Source organism: Leptonotus elevatus, chromosome 2 (genome assembly GCF_054856555.1).
Source record: "Leptonotus elevatus isolate MCC_2025b chromosome 2, RoL_Lele_1.0, whole genome shotgun sequence".
NCBI classification, from domain to species: domain Eukaryota; kingdom Metazoa; phylum Chordata; class Actinopteri; order Syngnathiformes; family Syngnathidae; genus Leptonotus; species Leptonotus elevatus.
Genome location: NC_141240.1, coordinates 8238642 through 8258623, shown reverse-complemented (window position 1 = coordinate 8258623; position 19982 = coordinate 8238642). Strand labels below are relative to the sequence as shown.

The 19982-nt window shown below is 39.5% G+C and overlaps 2 protein-coding genes across 7 annotated transcripts in view; one reads left to right on the top strand and one right to left on the bottom strand.

Moving 5' to 3' along the window:
* LOC147178307 (gamma-aminobutyric acid receptor subunit alpha-5-like) overlaps positions 1 to 2728 on the bottom strand; it is a 34741-nt gene extending 32013 nt beyond the window's left edge. The window contains exons 1-3 of one of the 4 annotated variants that reach the window (XM_086069000.1): positions 2563 to 2728; positions 2094 to 2169; positions 1321 to 1445 (exon numbers count right to left, since the gene is read on the bottom strand). In XM_086069000.1, coding sequence (XP_085925126.1) covers positions 1321 to 1445; positions 2094 to 2169; positions 2563 to 2578 — 217 coding nt within the window. In that variant the 5' untranslated portion in view covers positions 2579 to 2728. Of the gene's footprint in view, positions 1 to 1320; positions 1446 to 2093; positions 2173 to 2562 lie in introns of all 4 variants that reach the window. The other 3 variants (XM_086068999.1, XM_086069002.1, XM_086069003.1) reach the window with 3 other exon arrangements.
* LOC147178306 (gamma-aminobutyric acid receptor subunit beta-3-like) overlaps positions 1 to 19982 on the top strand; it is a 74404-nt gene that overhangs the window by 25770 nt on the left and 28652 nt on the right. For 2 of the 3 annotated variants that reach the window (XM_086068996.1, XM_086068995.1), the window contains exons 2-4: positions 3841 to 3891; positions 5054 to 5145; positions 5260 to 5327. In XM_086068996.1, the coding sequence (XP_085925122.1) occupies positions 3841 to 3891; positions 5054 to 5145; positions 5260 to 5327 (211 nt within the window). Of the gene's footprint in view, positions 1 to 3840; positions 3892 to 4484; positions 4939 to 5053; positions 5146 to 5259; positions 5328 to 19982 lie in introns of those variants that run through there. The other variant, XM_086068997.1, reaches the window with a different exon arrangement.

Genomic DNA, 19982 nt, shown 5'->3' with positions numbered 1-19982 from the left:
CCAAAAAAATAAAAAATCAGGGAGACCTCAAGAGACCAAAGGAGAGACTGAGGAAAGGAAGGAAGGACAGACGAAGCCGAGTGAGATCCACAGACACCAGCCTCCACCGATTCAATGACCTGAGGAGGAAGCAGATTGTGTCTGAGTTTCGATAGATGCTGGTGTGGTGGATCTGGCATGCATGAAAATCTCCACCAAAGAGGGGAGCCGTCGACCCCTGCCAGGACAGAGCAAGCGCAACACCTCAGGGCCCCCCAGGCCGCGGCAGCGCCAAAGGACGACCCCCGGGCCCCACTAGGCCACCGGCCGGAGAGCAAACCCAGGAGCAGGAGAGCCCCCCACCCCAACACGGCCCGCGCCCCCGACCCAACGCAGCAGGACGGGGCACTGCAGGCCCTCCAGGCACCCCCCCCCCTCTTTATTTTACTCCCTTCCGAATGTAAATATTACTCTAAAACGGAGTCTATTTGGTTCTACTCAACTTAGAGACAAATTTACTCTAAATAGAGTCAAAATTTACTCTACAGAATTTACTGTGTAGTCACTCTTGTCACCTTCCTCCTCTTGACCATCCGTACACTGCTCTCTGTTTGGCCAAAGGTTTTCATCCACGTCACAAATGCAGCAAGGAGGGAAAAAAAGGCGTGAATGTCTCAACCATCCTCTACACTGATATGCTGGACTCATTTTGACAAATAAACAGATGATTTTGCATATTATGACTTACACACTGAAATCCTACTGATATGTTTTGGAGAGGATAGCCTTTAGACTGAAAAACAACTAATACAGCTCGATCAGCAAGATCTATTCATTTGGAAAATGTGCTAAATGTGAGCCGATTGTGCTAACTGTAGGCTAAATGTACATAACCATTAGCAAAGATCCACTGAGGCAATTGAGACATGTTCTAAGACATTGGCAAGTTGATGAAAGCAATGACAAATGCCATTCAGTTGAGACCAATTGTAAGGTAGTTTTGGGATTTGTCCTTGGTATTTTGAAAATGTCATCTCAGTTTCAAGAAATGTGCCAAACCTATGAAGAAAAAAAGTAAAAAAATAAAATTAAAAAAAAGTAATAATGTCAACAGGCATTAGTGCAGAAGTGCAGATAGGGAACATGGATGGATGGATGGATTTATGGATAGATAGTTAGATAGATAGCTAGATTGATTGATTGATAGATTGATAGATTGATAGATTGATAGATTGATAGATTGATAGATTGATAGATTGATAGATTGATAGATTGATAGATTGATAGATTGATAGATTGATAAATTGATAGATTGATAGATTGATAGATTGATAGTCCAACCTCCAAGTCCAGGCCGCAGCCTGTTGTCATAACCATCAAGTAGCCCATCCAGTATCCTGGTGAAGACTGTACTGTTGTCGCTGGTGGCCGCCTCCTTTTGAGCCCCCGGGGAAGACTGACAGCCGCTGCGAGGGGAATGTTAAAGTCAAAGTTAACCACCTCATGTTTGTTAAATTGTGTGCACGTCAAATGTTGTGTGGTTAAACGTGATCTACTGCATGGCCAACATTAGCCTTGTTGTGTTGGAATTGTGAATATAACCAAATTAAGATACATTTTGTAAAGATTTTGCACACAAAAAAATCTATTTCAAAAGTTTATTTCATTAAATTCAGTATAACAAGAATAAAGGATCCTTTGGGGCGACACTCGTCCGTGACTACAAGAAAAATAATGCAGAAAAATCATCCGAACAGAACTGAAAGTGTGCTACAGAGTCCGATCTGAATGTGCACGCCGAGCCACTGATGAGATTGGGCTATTCTGCTGATTTACTGACAGCAGCTGCCAAGGATCCTTGTGCACTCAATGCATGGTGTAACTGTGGAGAAAGGAAATGTCATCAATCACTAAGAAGGAGGCAGAGCTGAAAGGAAAGCTCAGCAAAAGGTCCTTTGACATCCAAGAGCTTCTTTTATAAATTGATTATGTAATACAGCTGAATTACTTCTTAGTAGGTCTATGTTGCTTTTGGAAATCATAGATGCTTAAGTGAGTGTAAGGAATGTTCACGTGAGCATGATGCAGGCGAGTTAAAGTTAAATTCAGTTTACCCATTTTTGCATCCCAACAGAAGGAGGGTAAGTAGAAGCCGCGCCGTGCAGGCTGACATCCTGCTCACTTTCTTTGCTGCTGGAACATGCACAAACAACAACAAATGAAACAGCAGCACTAAAATCAACCTCATGTCAAACATTGTAAGATGAACAGCGCTTGTAAACTCAGGTGAGATTCGCCAACTCACACAATATAAACTCTTTCCCCCTCAGAGGAATAATTTCAACTCTTTCACGTCTCGTCACACTTGGCGGGCATCATGCACCAACGGGGGAGATTATTTCACCGCAGCATGGCCCTGTTGTGTGGCTCAGTAACACATCCAGCAAAAAAAAAATCACCACAGAGCCACACCACTCTCAACGCTTGAAACTATCGTGTCCCACTATCTTCATCAGCGACCTCATCAAAATCCAGATCCCTTTTCACAGCAGCTGAAATTTTAGTAAAACAGACAGAAAATACCTGAATGTTGCTCCATACTTGACAGTTGTTTTGGCTCTTCTGTCCCTCTCCCCAAGGAGGGATGAGGAATCTCTGCACCGGTCCAGCCACCTAATCCAGGGGTCGGTAGCTTTTCTCCCTTTCGTGTCTCTCTCTCTCTCTCTCTCTCTCTCTCTCTCTCTCTCTCTCTCTCTCTCTCTCTCTCTCTCTCTCTCTCTCTCTCTCTCTCTCTCTCTCTCTCTCTCTCTCTCTCTCTCTCTCTCTCGGCTGCTGCACCGCGTCTCCTCGCGCGTCACCTGCCGCAGGTGCACTCGGGCACCGTTCTCCGTAAACACCCGAGTAACTCCACGCTATCAGGGTCGGCGTCGTTTGACTGCGACTGGTGGTGGAGAAGAAATGAAAATGCTGCAATGGAGGTCAATAATTTGATCACAAATGCTTTTTTTCCCATTGGTGGGAAAGGGCGCAAAGGATGGGTGGGTGGTATAGTGTTATCACAAACCAGAAAGAATGATACAGGCTACTGCTGTACAAATAACCGCTTCAATATGTTTGTTCGCATCAGATGAATGATTTATCCAATAGGTTAACTATTCGTTTCAGCACCTTAGAGTTTCACAATTATATGTAAAGTTCAAAATTTTAACAAGAAAAACGCAGTTTTCGTCTTCTCACGAGAATCCAGTAGAAGAATCGATGGTAATATCTTAATTAAACATTAATAACAAAAGGATATATAGGCTACATTGTGTGAAAAATAATGTATTAATGTGTATTGCATCGATGGGTACATAAAGCTTAATTGTTGTGAATCTCTACCTCTAACTGAACACCTCAAAGTAAACTCCTATCCTGATGGTTGCCATAAGAGGGAACCCGTGTTCCATGATTCATTAAATACGGTGTTTGTAATTAATCCTCCTGCTGTTCACCTGCTCGAGGATAAATGAAGACTGAGAAGAATACAGGAATACAGTTTGTAGCTATAGAACCACGCATGCCTGTTTGCTCTGGGGAGGCTGACTTCAGCACCGTGTGGGCAGTGGACAGCTGCGCTGGAGTGACCATTGAGGGGTGTGGGTGGGGTGGGGGGGCGGGGTGTTGTTGGGGTTTGGTGGATTCAGACGAGAAAAGTATGTTAATATTTGTCCTGCATACTTGTTCTAGTGTTTAAGACTTTACGATGTCTGTGAGCGTCGACATCTCCTCAGCTAAATATGTTTATTTGATCTCGACAATAAATTTAAAAGCTTCACTGATATAGATCTAATTAATTCGAGTGTTTGAACTGTTTTTCAGGAATGCCGTTGATGGAAATAAGAAGTTGTTCGCCATATATGACACAAGCAGGTAAGAATGCAGGTCCAAAACACACCCACTACCCTTCTCCCAACCAAACCATGGCTGATCAACGGAATTCTCCACTTCACACCTTAATAATTGATGGCATGACTAGGGCCAATTGGGAATCAATTCGGTTAACAAATATTTGACGATCAATCACAATAATTGATCAATTAGGTTGATTAATGAAGCCAGAACCCCTCCTAGCCCGGATTGTGTTCGAATCCTACCACAAGGGGGTTGCTGCAGATGGTGTTAGGAACACTATAAAAAGTGTCAAGAAAACCATTGTGACTCAGGAAAAAAGGAAATCGGATGTTCTGCATGTAGAAGACGTGCTGAAGCAATGATAAAACTCAACCTCATTGAAAATGGCATACATTCTCACAAAAGAAAACAAATTAATCAAACATCTCATTAGGTTTATCAACAAATGACATCAGTAATAACATGAGGAAGGATGTGTATTCTTTAAAAACTTAATTTGGGCGGAATGGCTGGGAAAAAAAGCAGACAGAAAATGTTTGATTAGGAAACAAGTGATGTGGGAAATATGCTAAATAGCAGGAACGCCCCTGTTGTTGCTACTGGTGGGCGCATTTCTTGCAGCGTGCAAGTGTTGGGCTCTGTCTCCCATTTGAACGAGACGAGTGCCTTCGCCGCCGCCAGCATCATCAGCAGCAGCGGCGGCAGCAGCTTTTCTCGTCCACCCTCCTCATCATTATGCGCTCCTGAATGCTCAATGCTCCTGCACAGTCAGACCAGAAAACCAGTGTTGGACGGGGAAACGGTGTCTGCCCGTATTTCACATCTGAGCCGTTGACTCAAAACGCGCGCCCCCTCCCACCTTTCTCCAACCGACTTTTCTCATGGATGATCAATGGATTTGACTGTGATTTGAAAGGCTGTTGATCGAGGAGACTCTTGCATTCCGCCGCCGTCGCTGCCTTTGCTGTCGTATGTGCTCGTAAACATGTTGACTTTGCACAAGACTCGCCAATTGCGCGTCTTGTCCGCACTGGTGGTCGGGTCCATAGTGTGTTGCGCCAAAAGGTGAGCTCTCGCGCCGTGTCGCCAAGTCAAGGTTACTGGCTCTATATATATATATATATATATATATAAATATATATTTGATTTGTTATTATTTTTATTATTATTGTCGTTTCAGTGTGAACGAGCCTGGCAACATGTCATTTGTGAAGGAAACGGTGGATAAACTCCTGAAAGGGTACGACATTCGACTGAGGCCAGACTTTGGAGGTATTCACATCATTAAGCCACCCAAGCAACATGATTTTTTTTTGGCGCCATTAAATGTGTTGTGGTCAGGTGTAGGCCTACATGCATAATAACGAGCTGTTTAACCTCTTTCAGGGGCCCCAGTAGCAGTCGGGATGAGCATAGATGTGGCCAGCATAGATATGGTGTCTGAAGTCAACATGGTGAGTGGATTTACATCATAAATTGTGCTTGCTTGTGTCCACATAAAACGATGCATCTCTCCTTGCCTGTTCTGAAACACAAATGCATTGGCGCTGGTACATAATTACAAATGTAGCGGGTAGTGGTGACGGGTGCAAATGTAAATCACTGGTTGCCTTTCAGCCCATTATACTGTATGACGTGTAGCAGATTGGATGGTTTTCTTGGCACTTCACATTTGAATGCCTGAGCTTGCAGTACATCATTGCACCTACAGTAAAGTCCCCAGGAAGAAATAGGTTCAAACGTATGCCCTGTGAGCCAAATCCGGTGATGCAATTGCTGGGGATGGAGATTTTTATCTGTTAGGTGTGAACGTGGAATATGGGGAAGGTTGAGGTGACAGTTTGTCACTGTTGTGGTTTTAAGTGGCATTTTGAAACATTGACAGACAATTGAGTTTTACTGCTTGGGAAGATTATCTTATGCCCTAGAAAAGGTACAAACAACGTGAAGTCTAACACGTATCCCTATGATGGAGATGAGCCTTGATTTACATAAAAAAAACAAATATTCATGGCAAAACACTGCTGCGTGGAGCATTTAAATCTTATTAACCTTTACAATCAGGAGCCAACGGAACCCTATAGCTCACACTTGGTGCTGCTTGTTAACCTCTGGAGCCAGAGTTAACAGCGTACAGCAGCATCCTCAGCTGACAGCTATCAGACATTTGAGACTGGCTGCACTAATGAGGCGATGCCGCTTGGCTGTGTTGAGACGCTGTATTGTACTTTTCTTCTTTGCATCAGAAATGTGATTGCACCGTCTCGCCCCATCGACTAAGTTTGCGTGAACTGAACGACTTAATCAAGTACATTTGGTTCAGGTCCAGCTTTAGAAAATGACATGCAAGAATCAATATCAACACTCACACATTACAACGGCCATTGCGTGTGTACAGTAGATGGAAGCGGCAAATGATTTGGTCACTAAAACACATCAGACCACCGCAGCTTTGTTATGTGCTGGACCGCAAAGGGACGTGGGTGGGCGCTGATCAATACTAATGACTCGATGATTACTTCACCAGGTGATTGCTGGCTCGGACCTTTCAACCAGTCACTCCCATAGCAACCTCTGCATCCAGCGAGATTACGTTTATGTGCTACTAGTGTCTTCTGATGAAAAGCTTTACTTGGGATTTATGAGCGGATCAGACTCAATCGATATCTCACTGGGTTCCAAAGCCAACATTACCCAGTTATCATTTTGGATTTATGACATTCGCCCAGGAAATACCTGGACTACTAATCAGCCAAGAGAGATATGTAAATGTTTTGCTTGCTTCAGTAGTGCAATAATGCCATTTAGCTTCAAAAGTATTATTTATTCTAATATTTTCTTTAAAAGGATGTGCTTCTTGCTGTAGTGCCAAATTTCTGTTATTATCAGCACATTCCCACTCTACCCAATCAAAACATCATGGCTTTGCTATAAATTGGGTGAGGGTTCATCAGAGGGAAAGAAATAATGACTGTGACACTGTCATGCTTCATCTAGCCAGGCCAGCAGCACAGTCACGGCTCTCAGTGCCTTCCCTGGAGTAAAGCCTTTCAAAATGGTCACTTCCCTGTACGGTATTCGCATGTGAACAATTCTTGCCTCTAAATCCACTTGACCAGCCAAACCGAGAGGCTTAGCAGCACTATTCACAAACTGGTGCTTAAAGTGACAGTGTGTATTATTTAGCGCCAACTAGTGGTGAACTAGTAATCAATTCATTTTTAAAATCCGCTATTAATTTAAATAATATGCAAAAACATATGCTTTATCTTATCATCGTACATTTTTTAATACACAGCAAAAAGCCCAGTGATGAATTGACGCTCACTTCAAAATTTTTTAACACTTTTTCAGTTTATATAGCTCCACACTTTCCAGTGTAAAAACCAACACTATTAAAATAGTAAAAATATTTCACACTGGGAGAGAGTACATTTTCACTCACTAAGCAGAAATACTTAACACTACAGGAGTAGACATTTAACTCTTCTCAGACACTCGTAAAAGGTGACTTCTAAAAGGTCTACCACACCGAGGGATCAAACCAGCGTACTCATGATCTAAAGGCAGTGACCTTAAACTCTAGGCTATATCGGCATATAATGTTAACGGTGTTATAAAAAAAAAAAACTGTAACTTTGGTCCGTTACGCATTTAGCCAGTGTTTTTTGTTTTGTTATGATAGCGATAACGAAGAAAGATAGGAAGGACATATTTTTTCGATGCTCTGCCTCATAAAGTACTCGCGGAAAAATACACAGAGACAGATTTTTTTTCGAGGCTTCGCCCAAAGTAGGCTATTCGGCAAAAATAAGGAAGGGCACTCGCCCTCGCCAAAAGGTGCTTATGTGTCAATGATGGCGGATATAATGATGGTTTTCATCTTTAACCCAACACTTCTTGAAGAGAGCATTTGAAGTAGGCTATATGTTAATGTTGACCACAGTCAGACTGAAAATGAATTCATGGCCCCAAACTCCTTTTGGCTGTCAAGACTGCCATTATTTCCCAGTGAAAAGCATGGAGGAAAAGGGGGATGAGCAGGTGAACCGTGAAAGGCGGAGCCAACCTAACACTCTGTGGAGTAGGTGATAAACTCTGTGAAATAACACCATCCATACACAGGGCTTGAAGTAAAAAAAAAAAATCCTGAGCCTGAACTTTTTCCGGGGAGCGGTGTTGCAGTGTCCAACGTGCCGATTCGTTGTCCGACCAACATCAAGCCATTACTATTTAATTTTGTCGCTGTGGATGGACTGGGCATTTAGGAAACTCATGAAATTCCCAATGGCCTGTACTCCCCAAGTGTCAGGTTATCTGTTTCATTATTAATTTATATTATGTATAGCAGTATAGCACTGCGGGTTGCAGTCCCTTCTAGTGCTGCAGCAATCAAATATTTTGGTATTCAAATATCCTACAAAAAATAATAAGTTAATTGGATAAAAATAATATTTTTGCATGGTGAACAATTATGAATACAGAAGGCATTACAAATATATTTCCACTTACTAATGATCGACCAACTTTCATTTCAAGATAATAAACTTATTTTTGTTTTTAATAACATTTTAATTGTGCTTAACAGCACATTATTTTCCTCTCTAGAATGTTAGGGAAATTTTAGGCAAATCTCCCAATGGATTTTGGAATGACCTTCTGTTAAATATTAGGCAACCTCCCTCTCTACCCACTTTTAAAACACATCTTTTTTCTTTGGCGTTTGACTCGGCATGAGACTCATCATTGTTTCAATGTTTTATGGTGCCTGCTGTATTTTCTTATTAATTTTATCTATTACCTACTTGTGTTATTTTATTGACTTATTCATTTACCCACTTAATATAATTATTAATTTATTTGGTGTTATTTTTGTTTTACCTGTCTTTATTCCATGACTGATTTTTACTCCACATACAGCACTTTGTATGAAATGAAATTCCGAGTTGAGCAGTTTTTGGTCTGTGAGACAAAGTGACGTCCGAACCACAGTTGCGATTTTGCCGACCGTCAACTGCACAATTGAGTGAGCTCAGTTTATTAAACTCATCTCCCGTATCGGCAACTGTGTCCGACTGTCAGAATCAAAGTGTGCAAATCATCACGCCGATTTGAAAAGTAGTCCGATGACTCTAGCTGCAGCCACTAGCACCGTTAGCACGCTAACACTGTAGATGCTCTAAACACTGGCGACAGGCACCGTTCAATACAATGTCAGCGTAATCAAGTCTTCTTTTAATGCCCTTAATTGGCGATCTAACCTGATTTCTGTACAAAGTTGTTTTGTTGACTTTGGTCGCAATTGTTTACGCCGGCTATAAGAATGGCAGACACACGTTCTGCAGGACGAGTCAAGTCATCCGTTGCGCCGCGACTGGCAAAACACTCCCGGGAAAAACTTCAAAAATAAATGCGTCCATTGGCATGGCGCTCCACATATTACTTGGTATGGGAAGGTTTATTTTGAAGTTGGCCTTCTATCCGCATTGGCGTGTTTTGCCAGACGTGTCAAATATTCCCCACATGTATTTGTTTGCTTCGCTGGATTTGTCATTGTGCTAGTGGCTCTTACGCCGGAAATCCGGCACCGTGCCGGAGTACTTTAAACCCTGTATACACACCATATAAATCTGAAAAGATTCAAATTACACCATGGGAGTTAAAATGTACTCCCACCAATGGCCCTTACTAGCTTTTGCTAGCTGTTTTTGTTAGTTGCTCCAGCGAGCTCTTGCTAGATAGCCACTCTTGCGCGCCGGGCTACTCGTTTGCTCGCTCACTCCAAATAATAATTGGTAGCACATACTTGCCAACTTTAATGATTTACGCAGGAGACTCCCAAATTCCAACCCTACATTAGTAGTCAATTCCACTAAACAGTTTATATTGTGGGGAATATTTGACACAGTATCTTCGAGTGAACAAACAAAAAAAATGTGGATAAAATGTGCTTGAAATATTCAGGGAAGGGTATTGCAGGTAATATCTTTTGTATTATTCAATATCGGTTCCTTGATTCCTCCTATTCATATGGTGCACCTCCACAATCTATCTATATTGTGCCTTTACAAAGGTAAGAATGTCCTTGTTTGATTGGCATCATTAGTGAAGCATGAATATACTGTGACTTTGAATATGAGAATATGTTTCTAATGTTTTGACTTCCTTGTTTAGCTTCATATTAGAGGGCCTCCATGTACCACAGTTCCGAACTATCGCAAACTACACCTATAACATGATTAAAACCATAATACCGCTTTTGACAAAAGAAGAGCAAAAACATGTACCTGCAACATTAGACACAGTTTATATCTCAATTTGGGCCTTCTATGTGGAGTTTGCATTTTCTCCTTGTTTTTGTGTGGGTACTCCGGCTTCCTTTCACGGTCCGAAAACTTTGCGTAATATGATGAATATACTGCAAAGCAGAGGATACAGATTGGCCACCGTGCATTAAGATACTATCACTCGATTTTGATGGACACTTTTACAGAGGTATTCATTTAATTTATAGGTTAATTATTATGGCTGGAATTTGCACTAGTGAAAAACTGAACTGCATTTTACGGAGTTGTCTCATATTTGAGCTACATTATTTTGCTAAATAGGAAAGTCAAAATAATAAATGCACTAGGCAGCTTTTGATACAGCGGTTTTGGATCTCATTGGGCATACCTAATGAAGTGTGTGGCCAGTGAGTATATATTCTCTAGACATTTTCCTTATTTGAAATTCTGCCCTATGTTGATTAAATGAACTGTGGATCGAATCAAGTCTGGCAGCAAATCAAGAGTGTAAGAAATACGGGAGAAAAGAGCGAGTAGGAGAGAGGGAGGGAGCGAGCCGGAGCTGTGAGATGTAAATATTTATTGAAACACAAAACAGCACAGTGACAGCATCTGGCACGGCAGGTATGTCGGTGTGGCATTCCCGCTGCCCCCTGCGCCTTTATGAGGGCACAAGCTCCTCATCCAGCAGATGTGAAAAGGGCCGAGATGAGACACACTAATTACTTCCGAAATTTGTTTGGGGTGCACTGGGGGCACGTAAGGACAAGATCAGAGCCAGCAAAATAGGTTAGGAGAACCTGCTGAGGGAGGGATTATTACTGTAAGCAAATGAAAATACATCCTGAAGATCTTCTGCCAACGTTTTGAATGTCCCATCTTCGTGTTTATGAAGATATTTTACGTGTCTAATCAAAGCTGATAATCAAAGTGAGTGCAATGTTTTGCAGCATGTTGAGGACAATGGATTCTCAAAGGTAGAACTGGGCACAGTCCGGCCAAAAATAAAACATGCGGTTTTTTTTTTTGTTTGTTTGAAAGTTCTGCTTTTATTTCGGTGGGCACACATGTTAACAGTGCAAGGTACAAGAGCTACGACATGCGTCTGCAATATGCCACTTCAACAAAAGGTTGGCTATATTTAGTCACTTTTTTGACCCCTCCAGGGACTATGTTATTATTAGGGCCTGGCAGATTATGGTGGCCAATATTAGACGTTTGCAAAAGTATTAATAATTGTCTGGGGGTTTTTTTTTACAATTACACAGCAATTTAATTTTACTTTCTGTATAAACAGATAATGAGCATGTCGTATCATCACAAAACTGAAAATATTGCAGGGTTCCACGTTAAGCCTTTTCGGTCCAGAAACCAAATTGTGGTGGCCGTGCCAGAACCAGCACTGTCCCTGTATATCGCTGGCTTGGTCCGATACCGCACATATCATAATTTGGTCAATTTAATAAATTAAAAAAAACTCTATACTATTAGTGGGTCCCACGTGAGCATTATTTTTGACAAATTATTCACCAATAGGATAACTATAATAAGCAATAAAAGAAAATAATGATTCCAATAGTAATAATAAAAGACAAGTGAAAAATATTGTATATTATATATTAAAAGTGTTGATTTCATCACATTTATTCATGAAATGTGCACGGCCACTTGTATTTTCAACTCTGTGTCCATACAATATGGACAGCCTGTAGAATACACAATAAAATTTATTTAAAAACTAAATACATGAATAAAATGAAAGAAAAATACCTAGTGAACCATAAAAAGTCCCATTCAAACTATGTGGTTGTATAAGCCTTTTCAAGGCAAGTGCAAGGAATTAAATTACATTTGATACAACAGTGAGTGCTTCAAGTATGTTTAGGTATTTCACATTTATCTGGAGTTCAACACAACCTGTGGTGTGAGGTCGCACCTTGAACACAGTGTGCCACCCACGTAATCACGTGAGACAGCCGAAGAAGAAAGTCACGGAAGATGAATAGATTTTGGACGGATCGTGTACTGACTTATTAAATATAAATAGAAGACCGATTGCTGAGAATACTGCACAGATAATCGAACCCAATGTCCGCTAAAAGCACAGACAGTGACCCCCTCCCAATTTAAGACTATTTGCGGCGATCGAAGGCTTTTATCTGCAGTCATTGGTTAGTTACATGCTATGCTAAAGGCACAGTAAACGCAAGCTAATAGCACACTCGTTGCACACTTGAATGAGAAAAGTGAAAGTATGCAAGAGGTCTCTCGATACTCATTGCGAAATCATGGTGTCGGCGCCGTCTTCTTTCGATTCAGTCACCAAATGAACGTGGTTTTATACACAACTCACAACTCACGAGTCTGCATGCACTCTTCCACTTGCAATCATTTTTAGGTCGTCATCCGGGCGAATGGTACCGTAAACTTACGTACGCTCAAGCTCAGCCCTGGTGTCGCTCAGGGGTTTGGTGGAGGTTAAGGCACACATCCGAGTTATTTGATTCGTGATGACACGCCCCATTTGACTATCATTGACTGCAGAGTATTTGGTGCACTCAGAAGTGGACTTGTGCTTGTTGTGATGGTATATCATGTGATTTCTTTATTATTTTAATCCTTTCATAGTAACTATGTTGAGCAAAAAACAAAAGTGGTCGGACAAATATGTGCAAAATAAATCGACATCTATAACAGAACGTATGGTGTTCCGCAGGGTTCAATTCTGGGGTCTGTTTTTATTGTACTCTATCTGCTGTCCCTGTGTTCTAATTTGAGAAAAGCGGTGGTTGTTTTAAAGTGCTCTATAAATATTAGGGGTGTGAATTGCCTAGTACCTGGCGATTTGATTTGTATCACGATATAGGTCACGATTCGATACCGATTATTCCCGATACAAATCTATTAATTGATTATTGCGATTTTTTTAAACTCAAATTTAGAAAATACCAATCAGTAAACTTGTACATGTACACTGTAAGATTTGTATGAAAATGTATTTATTTATCTGAAAATGCAGGCTTATAACTGTTTCATGTTTGAACAGCACTGAAAATAAAATATTAAGGCTTAATGTTCCATTAATATAACATTCTTCCATGCTTAATTTCTGAATCCTAACTCTAAGTAAGATGTTTTGTTGAATATTCCCATAAAAAAATTGATGTTTAAAAATCGATTTGGCCGATTATCGAATCGATTCGAGAATTGCGCGCTGTAATATTGCGATATATTGCCGAATCCATTTTTTCTAACACCCCTAATAAATACAGATGAGCTGAGCGATGGGAGTCAGCCTCCCAAGATGCATGATATGCAATGGCAAGTTGAGCAATTCTAGTCCAGCGCAACTCGCAAAACTAAAGACCACTTCCTAAAACTGCATTGACATGGGGAATATAAAAACACAATGCCATATTCTTAATTAATTCTTAATTTTATCATCCAGTCAAAAAGGGTTCATTCATTGTCATATTTTCATCGTTGGTTACTGTAGTGACACTTACTGTCCACACTGCAACTGTGATGTCTTAAGTGACGATTTGCTGAAGCAAGCGTTATCAAAGCCTCTGATCCCATCACATGTAGCTCGTGTTTTAAGGGGAATTAATTTACAGACCCTCACGTGGGCAAACGGTCAGCAGCGAGTTCCACTAACAAGCTGAATAAGCGAGTCATCCCACGGCTGCACGTGGGCGAAAGAGAGAGCGATTCATTGTGGAGCGCTAAAAAGATCTCCCTTCCTCCAAATGCTCATGCTGACAGTTTTTTTCTTTTCCAACTAGGTAGCTGTTTTTCTTGCACCCAGACTTTGTTTATTTATTTATTTATTTTTGGGGCGTGTCTGGCTTGTATGGCGTCAGCTTCACTTGGTTACAAGAAATAAGCTCACGCAGTCAAGATGGTAACTGCTCACCAGCGTAGGCCCTAACTGTGTCACCATCATTATCCTACTGTATGTAGGTCTCACAGATCTTTTCTCTACAGCGTGGCTTTATACACGTGCATGTCTTTTATCCACCATCCTACTTCCAGACGGATGGAATGTAATTGGCCTCAAGAGGCCACATGCTGCTGGAGAAAGTAATGGCTGCAAATATTTAGAATGGGCAAAAGATCCTTGTTGATTTCAATGTACTGATTAGTTATTTTTTTGACAGTGGTTGTTAAGACCTCCTTCCCAATGTTCTATTTAAATAATGTGACTAAAAGTAAAAAATTTAATTTAAAAAACTTTTTTTTATACTGCTTATCCTCATTTGGGCAACAGGTGTGCTGAAGCAGGGGACACCAAGTTGGTGCCTGCAGACACAAGTTAGCACCCAAGGACCACATGAGTAGCCCGCGGCCCTCTTCTAAAAATAGCTCACAAAAGATGGGACATTGTGTTTCTTACGAAAGTTGTAGAAGTGGTCATTTGAAAATGTGTACATTGTAGTGTTCATTTTATCAGCCATTTTTAAATTTAGTTTTAGTTTTAGTGCAGTTTCAATCACATGTGTTTGTTTCTATCATAGTTAGTCAATTCATCCCATTTTTATTTAGTCCATTTTTAGTCGACTATAAATCTAGCATTTTAGTCCAAGAAAACATACATTTATTTGTCTAGTTTTAGTCAACACAAACTGCCAACGTTTTGGACTAGTTTTAGTCAGGACAATTATTTTACCCCTGTATATATATCTATATTTTTTTGTCAGCAGATAATGTTGAACATTTTGGATCTAAAATTACTTCACATAAAATGTTCTCATCTTTTTGATGATAAACAAATTCACACACAATTACAGTATATCAACACGTGTCTAGTGTCTAGAAAAGCGCTATATAAATCCAATGCATTATTATTTTATTATTGTTACTACATGGCTCCATGCTATTAGATAGTAAATTAGCAAGCATTAGTTAGCTGTCGGATTAAAATTATTATTGGAACGTTATAGCCGTTGGATTAATGTTACATTATAACCAGGGCCGGACTGGAACTCATTTTCAGCCCTGGAGTTTCAAGGCTCAGACCGGCCCACTTTAGTTTATAGTGTTTTAATGAAGATGTATGTTTCTTATGTATTAATGTATCAATCTAAAATAGATTTAACATTCGAATAAGTAACCAACGTCAATAGTTATGTATATGATGACAATCACATAATGTTAACTAATGTTATTATTTAATAATAATGTTATCAACAATAGCTATTAAACTCCCCATTTCTAGACTAAAAACATTAGGGCATAAATCTCTTATTTTGAAATCCATGCTTTTAATTTGGAAGGCCGCTCCGTACTTCTGTTTCCTGTTTCACGTCTTCGTTTGTTATTTTTAGCTTGTGCAAAACAACTTTAACTTATTGATGTCCGTTCAAAACAATCCATCTGAATATAAAATATTTTAAAGAGTTACTCGCATCTCACGGGGAAGCCAACATGACATTGCCAAAAACGTGTCATCTTGATGCACTGATCTGAAGAGTCTCTTCTCCAGACTCCTACTGAGGTGGATTACGACATATTGTGGTACACAGCGCCACCTACTGTGCAGGAGGGGCATATCAATTAGTAGACGTCTGATAAAAAAAAAAAGGGGAGGCTGCACTGGCAAGACGTGCGGCGCCACTGCACCGGTGCCGTCTTATGTCAATCATTTGGCACATGCGGGGTCCAATCTCATTTGACCCCGACCTCCCCTCTGAAGGGGGGGGGGTCTAAGAGAGAGAGAGAGAGAGAGTGCATGCATCTCTTTCGAATTCTATCCATGTCAATCCTCTTATTAGCCTCTCATTAATTTACCATTTCTGTAACTATATACATACAGTACATATGTTTATAAGGTTTATTTTAAGGTTTAGTGGCACTTTCAAAAATGACACAAACCTATTTGTCTCCTTTTTCTATTACGTTTTTTGTTGTTGTTGTTGTTGTTGCTTTGACCTTGTTAGCATTTTTATAGCATTTTTAAAGCAATACATCAGGAAAATTACAATTAAGTAAAAATTAAATTAAATGAAGGAAATGATACTTTGTATTGAAGGGAGACCTGTCGTTTAGAAGTAAAGGAACAATTCAATCACCGATGCCAACCCCCATCTTGTTTTTTTTTCTTTCTTCTTTTTCCTCAGTATGGGCTATTTTAACACTTCTATAGCGGAAGAGAAAGGAGATAGTAAAGCACTGAGGGATTCCCCCGCACTGTGGTGATATATTGCCTCAGGGAGATCCCAAGGGAATAGGCTGAAATTACATTAAAGTGACTCAAATTGTTTTAGTGAACATGAGTTCATATGGAGTACATGCTGGTTACATATATCATCCTTTTTTTCTCTCCTGCACGGAAAATGAGGAGTTAAGGTAGAAGAAAAAAACCAGCAAGGCTGCATTTATTTTTCCGTTTTCCCTTTCTTGGCCACTAATAAATAACGACATTTCACTTTTTGTTGCCAGAAAAGATCATCTTTATACCAACTGTATCCATCATGTCATGGCAGTAAGAGTGCTAGCACTGCAGAGGGGGAAAAAAAGAATTAAATATGGGTCACTTCACAGCCAAAACTCTGAATCCTCACAAATGAATGTGATTATACAGGCGCCTTAATTGAATAATTGAGGCTCATCATCTGCACTGGTCACTGTTATTATCTCTACATTGCCACATCCCGCACACAGAAAATCGGAGCTTGCCCTACAGGGCAGGTAGTGGAGATCTGCTCTCGTCCTCATCACAAATTCATTTGGATTGTAACCATGCATGATTGATGACGCCCATGTGTTTGTTGTACATGCTACACTGTTGAATTCAATTATTTATGTGTAAGCATGCTAGTGCCCCCCCACTCGCAGTCACCCTAGAGGGAGTTGGTAAAGTGAAACCAATGTATGATCCTTCTCAGGGGGAAAGAGGTTTGCACTGCAAAAAGTGAAATCTTAAGTAAGATATAATTTCTTAAATTTAACCGAAATTTGCTTATTTTGATTTGACAAGTTATTTTTACGTAAAATGAAATTGTCAGGCAAGATCATTGTGCTTATTTTAAGATACTTATGAGTTAATTATCTTATTTGATCAAGCAGTCTTGGCATTGAGTGTTAACAGCCACTTTTAAGTACTGTGAGGATTAAAACGAGCATTTCAGACATTTTAAGATGACAACTAACCAACATCAAAGACCCTGAACTGGGGTTTTATGAGTTTTCTTATTTTAAGATTTTGCATAATCTAGTAATAAGATAAATGGAAAAAAATACAAGTATGAAAACAGGCAAGTGCAATATGGTTCATTTCGTTATATTTACTAAGCTCATTTTTCCTTCTTTCTGTACCACCTCAGTGGTCTAGTGGTAGAGTGCCTACCGTCAGACTTGTGAAAGTTTTCCACGCGTAAAAAAAAAAATACTCATGTATTTTAAGAAAATAGTTCTATTTATTACAGCTTGACATTACTTGTTTTTAGTCTGAAAATACTATTTTCAAAACCGCAGTGGTTGATATGGGCCTAGTATTTTTTTCTTATTTTTCAAAATCTTACAGAAAATTTTAAGTCAAATGTTCTTGCTCTGTTGGCAGATAATTTTGCTTATTTGAAGTAATAATTTTCCTTTTTTTACCATATTTTTTTCCCCTAAATTTTAGGTCTACAGTCCTTTTTGCAGTGGGTGTCATTTGACGGATTGATGAAGGGTACGGTTTTGATCGTAATGCAGGAGACATGGAAATAACAAAATCAACAACATAAATTAATTATAGAAACATGTGCAATATACAATAATGTGCTACTGCTAGCACTTGGTTGACTAGTTGAAGTTCCTGGTGGATTATTACATTCAGAACGTCTGGAACCTTAGATAGAGAATCAATACATGTTTAACCTTATACATACAAGTCTTACACATTTACCTGTCTGCAGTACAATGAGTTGTGTTTAAAGTATGAATATGTCGCCACAACCACTCATGGGAGTTGTTGGATCCTGCTCCTTATGCTGGGTGGGTCATGGGCGGCATAGAAGTCATCCTTTTAGATCCATTCAACTGGAAGCACAGCTGTACGATTTTGAATTTGAACAAAAACGAATAAAACCTGAAGTGAAACATATCATTAAAAAAAAACTAATACAAACTAACCTGCTTTAAAAAACTAATTAAAACTAACTAAACGCAAAAGTCAAAACGAACAATGAAGCATAATGAAAATTCCAAAACATTGGCCCAGCTTTTTCGTGGCTACTGCTGCTCTGGCTTTATTACAAGAAGCAAATGGAATCTATACATTATGATTTATTGTTTTGATCAGGTCATGTTTAATAAAACATACAACAATGTAACTACATTGGGTACAATTCTTAATGTAAATATTCATATTTTTACTAATTCACCCAGACGTTTCTACTGCTTGCAGCATTGGTCTTCCATATAAAAGGGAAATTGCTACTACATGAAATCTTTAACTGAAGCCCTTGTGAATCGAATCGTATTAATTTGGAAAATCTGAATCGATACCCCGCCCTAGCTTTAACAGAAAAAAACTGAATGGGTGGGTTTCTATTCACCTATTTTTATTCCAATGTTCAAGAATTGCGAAAAAGAAACGCCAGAAATTTGAAAAAAGGCCCAAAATTCGCAAACAAGTTTTTAAAGCATATCGAAAAAAAGTAATTGCCGATAGAAACAGCTTTTACGAATAAGCGACTACAAGTGTTGTTTTGACCGATACTACGTCATACGCACGTTTGTAGTCGCAATAAATGGCGGATGATAAAGTAAGATATGTTTGGGGAGAATTAATTAAAGAAGAAAAAACATAAATGCAATTTTAAATGGCTTTAATAACATCAGCTCTTAATGTAACGACACACTTCAATTACATGCGTGAGGGAAGCCAACAAGACAAACTACTTCTGTTCAGTCCGTCAAAACCAACATTCCCACCTGGAACTCCCCATTGTCCCAAAGTTCCGTCACTACAACGTCATCTCGGATGGACACAGGCATAAGTCGCATGTGCGTTTTGCGCATTTTCACAAAATTCGCATCAAAATTTCTAAACATTTGGATGGAAACCTGACTACTGTCAGGGACTAATTAGTAATCCTCTCTCTTATTGATGACTTACGTAACTTGATTGTCATTTAAATTACATTTAAAAATCTTGAAATCATAAACAAGACATTGCCTGTAGAGTTAATGGAAGTCTGTTTGACAATGAAACTATTATTTCTATATCCATTATTTCTTACAGGAATGATAGTTTCAAAATAGCGCCCTGGCGACCTTTAAATGGATAAATACTAGGGGTGGGAATCTTTGAATGTCTCACAATTCGATTCAATTCCGATTTGTGGGTGTGCGATTCGATTCAGAATCGATTTTCGATTAAGGAAGATTTTTGATTCAAAATGATTTGATTGTCAATGATTTTTGCTTCAGTTAATAGATGTTCAAGGAATCGTAATGATCTACTCCAGTCTGACTCGCTAATGCTAATTAGCGCGCTACTCGGGGCACTTTTATCACTCAAAAGAACGGCTCCACGCTGCAAAAAAAATTGTTTTATTGGAATAACTTGATTGTGACTTTTTCCTTCTACTCTCTAATGTGGCTACAACTTAACAGTGTCTCAGACCGATAAAGGCACACACAAACAAACAAACAAACAAAGGGAAGACAGTATAAAATAATTTAAATACAATTTATTTTGGGTCATTAAAAATCGATTCTGAAACGTACTAAATGAGAATCACGATTCTTATGAGAATGGATTTTTTGGCACACCCCTAATGAATACATTATAGCTTGGAAAAAAAATAAAGTGCAGAAATAGGCACTGCT